At 31.5% G+C, this 11,768-nt stretch overlaps 1 protein-coding gene across 1 annotated transcript; it reads right to left on the reverse strand.

Annotated features, from left to right (window-relative positions):
* Positions 1-311: 311 nt before the first annotated feature.
* On the reverse strand, positions 312-3,339 carry LOC113378402 (5'-AMP-activated protein kinase catalytic subunit alpha-2-like). Its single transcript, XM_026618931.1, has 2 exons — positions 2,313-3,339; positions 312-1,284 (listed from the first exon to the last, which is right to left on the reverse strand). Exons 1-2 carry the CDS (start codon positions 3,210-3,212, stop codon positions 589-591), a joined length of 1,596 nt encoding a protein of 531 aa, XP_026474716.1. The 5' UTR covers positions 3,213-3,339; the 3' UTR covers positions 312-588.
* Positions 3,340-11,768: the final 8,429 nt, after the last annotated feature.

The raw sequence follows: 11,768 nt of genomic DNA on the forward strand, positions 1-11,768 counted from the left end.
ATTTTAATATAATTGTTTAATAACATGCAAATTATCGAGAATTGTTTTAATGTTTGATATTTAACATTAATTGTGATTGTGCAGATATTTATTAATTATATGTTAAGTTCGCGTGTTTTGCTTTTTATTAAATAAAATTATATTTATTATATTCATGATCATGGGTTAAAAAAACCATGTCTCTTCAATTAAAGTGTGAAGTACACAAGTATTGTGTTTAAACAGGAGTTTTAAAGGATATAACTGCAAGCTAAGGCCTACAGTAATTTACAATAATTTACAAGCAGCTTTCTAAGCTCCAAAAGTTTGTGAATATAAATGAATCCAAAACAGAGTTTGTTCAACAAAACATGTCTAACTCTCAAACAATAATTAAATAAATGACAAGTAAACTTATTTTAAATGTCTAAGAAACTTAACAAACTCCACAGTATTAATGGCATTTTAATGTAGTTATATGAAAAATGTTGCTTCAAGATTTGAGGCAATTCGATATCCAAGAGTGGTTACGAAACAAATTAAACTCGACTGTCGGGGTACCATTGTATTTTGAATTCCTCCAATTATAAGTGAATAAATCTGAATTCCTTAATGGGCCAATTTTATAATAAGTGCCGCGCACATTTCAAAAAACTCCATTGTATGATGTCCAGAAATTGTGGACATTTGACTCTGCATTCCAGTAGTGCCAGCACTGTCTAAAATTTCATCACCGGTTTCCATCTCTTCAGTACTCAAAGACTTGAAATCCAGAAGATAACTCTTATGATCGACTTGGTATAATTGTAGAGACATTTTAACATATTTATCACTCAACTTAGTCTTGTCCCTTACTCTAACATGATATGGATTAATGACTTTCCATTCATAGTCCAATGCTTTCATTGCTCTGTATACCTCAAGCATAATATCAGATGGCTTAGATTGAGATCTAATACCCAAATGCCATTTCGCACGTTTTACAGGGGGTCCTTTAGCGGCATTTCCCTGGAAATTTGGTATACGCTCACGCAGTGGAGCAATTCTTTCAGGATGAGGTTTTCCAGTTGTGGAATTTTCAGTTGCTGAATCATTTTTGTGGTCTGCCTTCTCATTAGGGCTATAACTTACAGGTGGTGGAGAGCCAGCGACATAAAAATCTTTCAGTTCAGCTTTAGCAGCTTCATCGGCTATTCTTTTGTTGTCTATTACTAAGTGGTATGCTATAGCTAATTGATCATGAGGGTCCCCGCTGAGTAATGCACTGTGGACCTCAGATTCTTTAACACCGAATTTTTCACATACCTATAAGCAATTTTATAATTTAATATCAAATAAATGAATGAAGTAGCTGTAAGTGGCATTTTGCCTTTAAGGCAAGTTACATTGACTTTTCGATATGTGAGAATAGTCGACTTAATCGTCAATGAAAGGTCAAAAATCGGCTTTCTCTCTCACATACACACACACGCTCATTATACTTTTTCCAAATTCGGTCTCATTCGACACAGAAAGGCTCGATACGTCGAGAAAACATAAAATTAAGTCCGGTGCACTCGACGCCAGATTTTGTTACTTAGCAACGATGTGATAAATCATAATTTACGATCTTCCCCGACATATTTTACGATCTTGCCAACCAGATTTCACGTTTAAGCTCTCTATTCACAACGGCAATATCCTTAACATAATTTCTGTCTATAACCGTTACCTAGCAACGTCGGAAACTGATTTCCCAACAACTCCTGTCTTCGAAAATTCGGGCCGTATTTTATGATGTTCTATTCGTCGATTAATGAACTGTTTTGTGGCCGATACTTTCAGTGACCAATAGAAAAGCTGTATTTTGTCACGTAAATATCAATGTGTACTTGAATCATGTACTTCGACTTTGGAAGCGTTCAGTTTTTATTTTGTGAATAGCTATTGTTTATATAGAGCGATGTGAAAAAATAATTAGTTATAGGGAAATGCAGTTCAGTAAGTTTAAAATATTTAAATTACCGGAAAAATTTCAAATATACAATGCTCTATTTGTACACTTATAAGCATTAGTGCATTTTAGGCCTATAAAATATGAATTGGGATATTCACAGTATATATTTATAATAATCAATTTCAAAATGCACAAAATTATTAGTAATCATAAAATAATGAAAATCTGGCGCAAAATTCCTGCTCACATTACCAGGAAACTTAACAGAAATCCTGTTACAAGAAATATTGGCGTCGTGTGCACTGGGCTTTAGCAAATCGGATTTTTTTGCAAAAGCAAACTTCTCCTTCGCAAAGTTAAAAATTTAATTAAGATCAGTATAATTGTTATTAATTACCTCAGCAATTGCAATAGTATCAATAACACTGCTATCCTGCTCCACAGGAGAAGGAAATAGATAAGCAGGCAAATCCTTTTGGAACCACTCATGATTCTTAACATCATCAATTGCCGCTCTTTTCATAGGATCTACTTGCAACATTTGACACAGAAGGCTCACAACAGGCTTGTGCAAATATTCAGGTATTGGAAAAATTCCTGATTTAATTTTTCTAAACAGTGTCGGAACATGTTCGTCATCAAAAGGTAATGTTCCACATAATAAAGCATATAATATAACACCGCAGGACCAAATATCAACTTCAGGTCCTGCATATAATTTCCCTGAAATAACTTCTGGAGCAGCATAATTGGGAGATCCACAGCTGGTTCTTAAAAATTCACCGTCCATCATCATGTTGGATAAACCAAAATCAGCTATTTTAACATGCATGTTGTGGTCCAGTAATAAATTTTCGGGTTTTAAGTCCCGATGCACTATCATATGTCTATGACAATAATCTACACCAGATATTATCTGTTGGAAAAATCTTCTAGCTTCATGCTCTTGCAGTTTCCCATGTTTTACAATATAATCAAACAATTCACCACCGCTTACATACTCCATTATCATAAAAATATCAGTAGGTGTAGAAATTACCTGGTATAATTTAATAATGTGTGGATGTCTGAATAGTTTAAGATTCTGTATCTCCCTTCTAATTTTTCCGACGACATCTAAACTTTTAATTTTTTGACGATTCAATATTTTCACAGCCACTTTATGTTTTGTCAATTGGTGTTCGCCAGCTTTAACTTTACCAAATGTGCCTACACCTAAAGTTTGGCCTAGAGTATAGTGGCCTATTTTAACTAAAGGGGCTTGTTGGGCCGATAACGGCCCTGGTTTTTCTGCCATTGGTATTCGACTCAAACTCCCATTGCACTTAACGTATATTAATTAGAGAATAACTCCCACTTTGTATCTTTGTCAAGTTTATTATCAGTTATTAAATTCTATTAGAAGTTTTATATAATTTAATGTGCCAAGCAGCACGTAAAATGATAAAAAATTGACGAATTTAATACGCAATATTCTTAGGTCAACAATGGACAATTTGACACTTGTTTGACAGCTGCCATGTTTAATCAGCTGACAGATAGAGGTCGACAAGAATAAACAGTGTTGACTAGTGAGATTCAAATGATTCGAATCAGAAAAAAACTGATTTGAATCAACTCGAATCAAGCCGATTGGATAAATCAGTTAAGACAAAAAAAACTCACGATGCATTAATGTAGTAGAATTAAAATTTAGTTAAAACCAATTTACTCGACAAAATAAAGGTTGTAAATATAATATAACTACCACAAAAATATATTACAAAAATTCAGATATTACAAGATTCTAATTAGAATCTGTGCAAAATAAACAAAAATTGCCTTTTTTACGATGATTTAAAAATTACCTAAAATTTATGTCTACACACTAGAATACCCTCTTATGCTTACTTATCTATGAATACCCCCTTTATATATTGTAATATTTAATATTCATATTTGAATATAACGGCTGACAGCGTCCATCCTGACGTGTGAGCTCTATGGATATGCAATAGTGATAGTGTCCGACCCTGGCAAGGTAAAATATGTCTCTGACGTCTCTGACCAATCAGAGTTAGGTGTTGAATATAAAAGATATATTGGAAGGAGGAGCCTAGACAATATGAAGAAAATATAGTATATTTAGAGCAGTGTGTGAGCTGGTGTGAGCGATTGCTGTCTGATATTTTGAAGTTGTTAAATAAATTGTGTAAAGTAATACCGGGTTAGTTATTGACATTCATTCAACAAAATAGCAAGTTAGTTTAAAACGTAAGTGTGTATATATATTTTATATTGTGTTGAAATATTTTTAAGGTGAGCTACTACATTTCTACATTGAATTTCATGTTTTACAATTATTACTTTGATTTAGATTATTATTATTTTTTTAGTTATTTAGTTATTTATTATTATTTTATTAATTATAACTTAGATTTGGAAAAAGTGTCAAATTTTTTGTGCACAATTTAAGCCACAATCTTGAATCGCTTTTAAACTTTAATCAAAAACTGTTTCAAAGATATAAGTTTAGAATTGCGTTGGTTAGTTTTTGGTAAAAATCGGCCATTTTTTCGTAATTAAATATCGATTTTTTTTGACGATTCTGATGAAACTTAGTATAACGATAGATTTCACAGTTTGAAATATTATACTAAAATATTATAGGTCTGCGATAAACGGTTGAATTATAAAAAATCATCAATGCTTGTATTTAAGCGATTCTAATCATATGTACGTTTCACAAGTAGCTACAGATTGAAGTTAACGTCCACACTCAAATAAATTCATTTTAAGAACGCAAAATGGATGAAATTATATATTATAAACAAATTAATTTACATTATAAAATTACAGATGATATAAGCATAGATAAATAAGCATAATGGATTTAAGTATGTTCGAAAGACATCAATTGAAAATCGTATTGATATCTTTTTAGTGTAATTTAAGTAAATTGCTATTTTTTAAATAAATAATTGATTATTTTATCTAAATATGTATTTGAATATAAATTTTTATTGATTTAGATGATTGGATGATGGATAAGTATCGGGAAGTTCATGCAACTTGTCTTAAGGCAAAATGCTACTTACAACTAGTTATATTTATATTATTTTTTATGTTTATTAAAATGTATGTTCATACATACATGACATTGTACACATACATACATACATTGTATGACAGTCAATATTTCTCGGCTTAATGTGAGTTGATTCGAATCAAATAATTCAATTCAGATTGATTCGAATGACTGGAAATTATGTTCATGCATCTATCGACATATTTTTATCTATGTTATTTACAGATATTAAATAAATCAAAACAATTCAAGTTTTCGAATCTATAAAGGAAATTGTTTATATACTGTTTGTGCTCGATCACGCATTCCTGCGCTACGCTTATAAACAAAAATCTAAACAAAATTCCAATTTGTTATTAAGACGGAAAATAGCGAACGTATCTTTCGTGGTTGCATTAAAAAAGTGCTCGTTCGTTAGGTGAGGCACGCCTTAACGAACAAGCACGAATCAACACGACAAAAAATATGCAAGCAGTTATGCTTTCGCTTGGCGATAATTCAGTCTGCGTATATTGTTCGTCGTGTTCGTTCGTGCTTGTTCGTTAGGTGAGGACGCACCTTTACGTTTACCTTAGTTGAATAATCGAGTGAAATATACCAATCAGTATCGCAATATATAGGTTAAAAACATAACAGTGGGTGCGTTCGACTTGGACGCTTACGCGCTGTGAGCGCGCCGTGAGCGCGCTTTCATCGTTCGACTTGGCGCTATGAGTGTCACATAAGCACGCTCGTAGCATCATCGTAGGATGCTCGTAGCACATATTTTGCGCTCACATATGCTCACGCCACAGAGGTAGGGCAGCGTGAGCGTGAGCGTCAGTTGTTTTTACTATCTGTCATTTCATTTATTTATTAATTGTCAAATTCTTTATAATTCCGCAAAAATGGCAAGCTGTAGATCACAATTATTTTTTAATATTAATATTGATATTAATTAATTTTAAATTCAATTAATTTTAAATAATTTTAAATTTTAATTTTAATATTACTATTAATTAAGCATAAGCTAACCAAATTTCATTTATTTATTAATTGTTAAATTATTTATAATCCCGCAAAAATGCCAAGTTGTATATCACATTTATTTTTTAATATTAATATTAATATTAATTAATTTTAAATTTAATTAATTTTAAATAATTTTAAATTTTAATTTTAATATTAATATGAATTAAGCATAAGCAAACCAAATTTCATTTATTTATTAATTGTTAAATTGTTTATAATCCCGCTGAATGATCCAGAAAGTAATAAAATTTACACAATTACCGTTACCGCCAGTTGCCGCCATTTTGATGCTTATTGACGCTCACAGTTTCCAAAACGAACGGAATTTAGTTATCGATTCTGAGCGCTTATCGGCCAAGTCGAACGCTAAAAATTCGTGCTTATAAGCGTGAGCGCTCACAGCGCGTAAGCGTCCAAGTCGAATGCACCCAGTATGTATCGCTTATAAGCATAACAGTTTGTTTTGAATTTTTAGTATATAAACTATATAAACCGGCCCTAGACAACATGAGAATCTAAAATATTCATAACGAACTATCGAAATATGTTGAGTACATTTCTCAGTTCTGCCTAAATATATATATATATATATATATATATATATATATATATATATATTAATTTTTCTAAAATTTGTCATCTCTCTCCTTTTGGGGGCAAACTCACACACAAAAATATACTATAACAAAGTTATAGCAAAAAATCGAAAATGAAAATGTTTATATATCTTGACGTTTCAGAGGTTTCTGAACATTTTGGCATACCTTACAAAAATGGTGTATAAATGTGTGTGTGTTTTTTTGTCTGTCTAGGTCACCAGTCTGGGGGCATTACTTCGTGGGGAGAGGATCTAGAATGTTATTATTCTTAACTTGATTTAACCATTTGCCCTTTCTTTTTCCATAGAACGCAGGTCAATTAACACCTCTCTCTATGTGTGTATGTGTGTGTGTGCGGATACAAATTTTAGTCGACGATTTCAAGAACACCGATCAACCGATTTGAATAATTAAAAAAAACATTCGATTCCTATTGATAGGGAGATGTGTTAGTTTTTGGCAGAGGCATGCTAGTCGTTTTGGAGAAACGACGCAAAGAGTGCAGAAAATGGAAATCGAGTTTTTGAGAGAACGGAGCATCCGATTTTAATAATTCAAAAAACATTTTACATGTATTGACAAGATAAACAACTGAATTTTTGGGAAGGCAGGTCCAGCTGTTATGGTCTCTCAATAATAATAAGTTAAAAAAATGTCATTTGGCGGTCAAAAATGTTCATTGGACATATGTACATCAAATTATCAGATATTTTATGGAGATTTTAATATTGTGTACACATTTTGTGTAATTTTTTTTGGGTTCCGTAGCAAGATTTTTAATCACGGTACGGGAAGTTCCAGCAATTTGTCTTAAGGCACGATGCCATGCACTCCACTAGTTTATTAACTTCCCGAAGGAGAAGTTTATGTTTTCATAAAAAAATCCGATTTGCTAATTTTATGTTTTCTCGACGTTTCAAGACATTCTGAATCGAATGAGACCACATTTGGAAAAAGTATGTGTGTGTGTGTATGTGTGTGAACAGATTTTTTGCCGTAAATCGACGTTATCTCAAAAACGACTGGACCGATTTCAAAAATTTAAAAGCCATTCAATGTATCTCGATGAGGATTATTGTTTGTCAGTTTTGTGCGACGATCGGCCAAGCCGTTTCCTTATAAATAGCAGAAAAGTGAAAAAATTTTCGTCCACGTTTTAGCCCGCAATTCTGAATCGATTTTGAAAATTCAAAAACCGTTCGAAAGATATTGGTTGGGAATCGTGCTGATTAGTTTTTGGTAGAAATCGGCCGGGCCGTTTTCTTGTAATAACGTGTTAAAAAAATTTTTTTCGACGATTTTTATGATTATTTTTTTGACGGTAGATACCATAGTCTTATGGATCATACTAAAATATTACGGCCCTACGACAAGTCGTTTAATTTTAAAAATTCGTCAAAGTTTGCAAAAATTAGTATCATTTCTTTGGCATTTGTCAAAATTACACCTTTAATCGAGGTTTTCTCAAAAACGCCTGAACCAATTTCAGAAATTTAAAAACCATTTGATGTATCTCAATGAGGACTACCGTTCGTCAGTTTTGTGCGACGATCTGCCAAGCCGTTTTTTTGTAATTTGAAAAAAAGTGGTATACCTTTCGTCCACATTTAAGCTCATACTGCCGAATCGATTTTAAAAAATCAAAAACTGTTCGAAAGATATTAGTTGGGAATGATACTGATTAGTTTTAACGAAAAAACTACTGAACCGTTTTCTTGTAATTAACTGTTGAAAAAAAAATTAAGCCGATTTTTATGGAACTTTTTTGGCGACATATATCATGGTCTTATAGAACTTACTGAAATATTACGGCCTTACGACAAGTAGTTTAAGTTTAAAAATTCATCAAAGTTTGAGAAAATGAATAGTCTTTTTGATGTTTGATAAAATTAAAATTAGACGATTTACTTGGTTTAACGATAGAGTACTTGGTCTCAACTAAACCATTAAAGTCCTACAGAAACTGGTTCAATTATAAAAATTATTAAATTTTGAAAATTTGCTTTCAGAAAATACTCCGAGTTAACGTGTTCGTTCGTATTCAATTATGTGTAATAAATACACTCGGAATACTTTTATCACTCATAAATTAATTTATATTTTATTGATTAAATCGATTATTTACACATATCGGGAAGTTCATGTAACTTGCCTCAAGGAAAATACCAATACCAACTTGTTTTCCAATTTGAATTATACACAATACGCATTTCTTTTATGTTTGAATTACACACATCGCATTTTTAAGGCGCGTAATTTGAATTATTCATATTCGGTTTGAAAAATCAGGCTCTCGGAGCAATTATTTATTCTTTATATCTAATTGATATGATTGGCAATTATTAATAACAATTAATGTATGAACAAAAACAAAAGCTTAAATATATATATTTTTTTTCTTTTGAAGAGTAGGTATGACAAGTATTATAGATAAATAAACATGACATAAGTAAACTTTAAGCTATTTCTGAGAGGTTATGATATACAAATTAAATATATATATATATATATATATATATATATATATATATATATAAATAGCTATGAAAGCAAAAGTAAGTATAAATAGCATATATTTATTAATAATATTGTTATTCGCTGTTCTTAATAGTCCTGCATTTAGTCTTGCTATTTCTCAATGGATCTATAACCTTTATATTAATATTATATTACTAATGCAGGCAATGAGCAGAAGAGGTCACAGGGGTTCTAGAAGAGGTTTTCGGACACCTGTTAATTATCCACCTAATAATAGTTCCGATGATGATGAAATTAACAAAAATACTGAAACAAGTAAAAACAAGCGTCCTACAAAATGTTCCCCTGCGAGCTATAACTTCAATTTGGGAAGAGGGAATGATGGTCCATCATACCACTTTCGTAAACGGTTTCAGAAGAATAGGGGTGGACCTCCTGCAGATGTACGTGAAGGAGATAATATTTCGTGGTACCGTGATCGTATAAAGAAGGAACAGCAACAAGAAAATATGAAAAAGGTAGTTAAGGAAAAGATATTATATATATATATATATATATATATATATATATATATATATATGTAGCAGCAAACATTATTTAGCCATATATGCAAAATTGTGAATGTAGAAGTTAGCAAATTAGATAGTTTACCCACTGCAATTTTTTTGTTAATTCTGTTTATTCGTTGTTTTACCTTGTACAGTTTTTTTAGAATATTTATAGAGTAGTAAAAAGAATTACTTAATTATTGTTAGTGTGTAGAACATCAAAATTTCTAGTTAGTAAATATAATTTATACAGACTATCTTTTGCTAATGCACCTATCCTCTCTTTACCCTCGGTTCACTCTATTATATATATATATATATATATATATATATATATATATATATATATATATGCATACGTGGTCTGTTCAAAAGTAACCGGAATTTTCGTTTTTTCAAAAAATATTTATTTATTCGTCTACATTAATGTGGTCCCTTCAAAGTAGTCCCCCCCAGATATAATACACTTATGCCAGCGTTTTTTCCAATTTTCGAAGCACCCTTGATATTCACTTTTTGATATGTCCTTGAGCACTCTCAGCGATTTCTTCAATCGAGGAAAACCGCCGTCCTTTCATGGGTCTCTTCAACTTTGGGAATAGGAAAAGTCACACGGAGCCATATCTGGTGAATTTTTGCACTTTGCAACACTTTATTTCATTTTTTACGCAAAATTTAATACAAATTCTTTGACTTTTCAATTCTTCCATTGTAAAAATCGCCGAGCTCAGAAAAACACGTCGAACCTTAGCGACTACCACAGACAAAGTAAACAGTGAATATAGCTGAAAATTTCATCATACTTTAGGGGCATGTATACCAACACAATAAAAAAAAATTTTGACAATCAGACACTCCAGACCCGCGAAATTTAATTATTAGTAATTCCGGGTACTTTTTGAATAGACCACGTATGTGTTTGTGTATGTATATATATATCTATGTGTGTGCACGCATTCATAATAATTCTATTTTTAATTTAAGATACCTGTAATAAGAATCAGCCAAAGAAAAGTTGATAAAATAAGCTTGTTGCTCAATACACCTGATATAAAAAATTTTTCATATTTATCTGAGCATTGTATGCCCTATTACTTTAAACAATTAGCTTCTAATGAATCATTTGAAGAACGATTACAAAGGGCGAACAAAAATAAAATTACTCAAGATGATGCTCTGAATCAGGAACTGCAGTCAGAGTTTTTAAATAAACATGACAATATGACTTATAAAACAATGCAAAAGTCTCGCAAGGCTTTGCCTGCGTTCCAGATGAAGGACCAAATATTAAAACATATTCAAGACAATCAAATTACATTAATAAGCGGTGAAACTGGATGTGGGAAAACAACACAGGTAAAGATAATGAATATTCTTCTACAATATAACAAGTTATAATGAATATTTTTCAGGTAGCCCAATTTTTATTAGATGATGCTTTAATTTCTGGAAATGGCAGTGTATGTAAAATTGCTTGCACTCAGCCCAGAAGAATCAGTGCAATTTCTGTTGCAGAAAGAGTGGCATCCGAAAGAAATGAAAATTGTGGTGTAAGTGTAGGATACCAGATTCGACTTGAAAAGTTAGTTCGATATTTTTAATCTTGAATAATTATATATGTACAGTAGAATCCGATTAGTATGACGCCGGATATATTGACAACCGCTTATTATGAGAGTAATCGCATTGGGAAGTTTGGTTTCCATATAAAATTCCTTAAAAAAACAGCTGTCTAGTCGGATATATTGACATCTCTTACATTGACATGTCGCTTATAATGACCCATTTTTGCAAAAAAAATATGTCCAATTATAATGACCGACATGATTTTACATGATGTGGCCAAGTCTACGAAAGCAATTGCTATGTGTTTTATGCATAATAGCATTAGAGACTGTTTTTACAATAAAATTATGTAAGAAATCAATCATTATTATTACTTACCTTAAAAAATCACATTTGTTGTTTATGGGTAGGGTAGACCAATTATTAATGGTCCACTAGGATATATCGTAAACAAAAAAATTAGATTTTTTTTTTAACAAAAATATTTGATAGTAGAGGGCAAAAAATGCATAAATTCATAACCAGCCATCACCTTTATTCTTATGACTTTGCTATCAGAAGATAAGCAGCACATGAGTGGGATA

This window comes from Ctenocephalides felis, unplaced genomic scaffold, assembly GCF_003426905.1.
Source record: "Ctenocephalides felis isolate EL2017-DRISC unplaced genomic scaffold, ASM342690v1 CF-g0.4_SCAFFOLD_01886, whole genome shotgun sequence".
NCBI lineage: Eukaryota > Metazoa > Arthropoda > Insecta > Siphonaptera > Pulicidae > Ctenocephalides > Ctenocephalides felis.

Excerpts from the sequence above, each read along its gene's own strand:
- LOC113378402 (XM_026618931.1), bottom strand. The coding sequence starts at position 3,212 with ATGGCAGAAAAACCAGGGCCGTTATCGGCCCAACAAGCCCCTTTAGTT. Across the intron at positions 1,285-2,312 it reads ATACTATTGCAATTGCTGAG|GTATGTGAAAAATTCGGTGT; the intron begins GTAATTAATAAC and ends AATTGCTTATAG.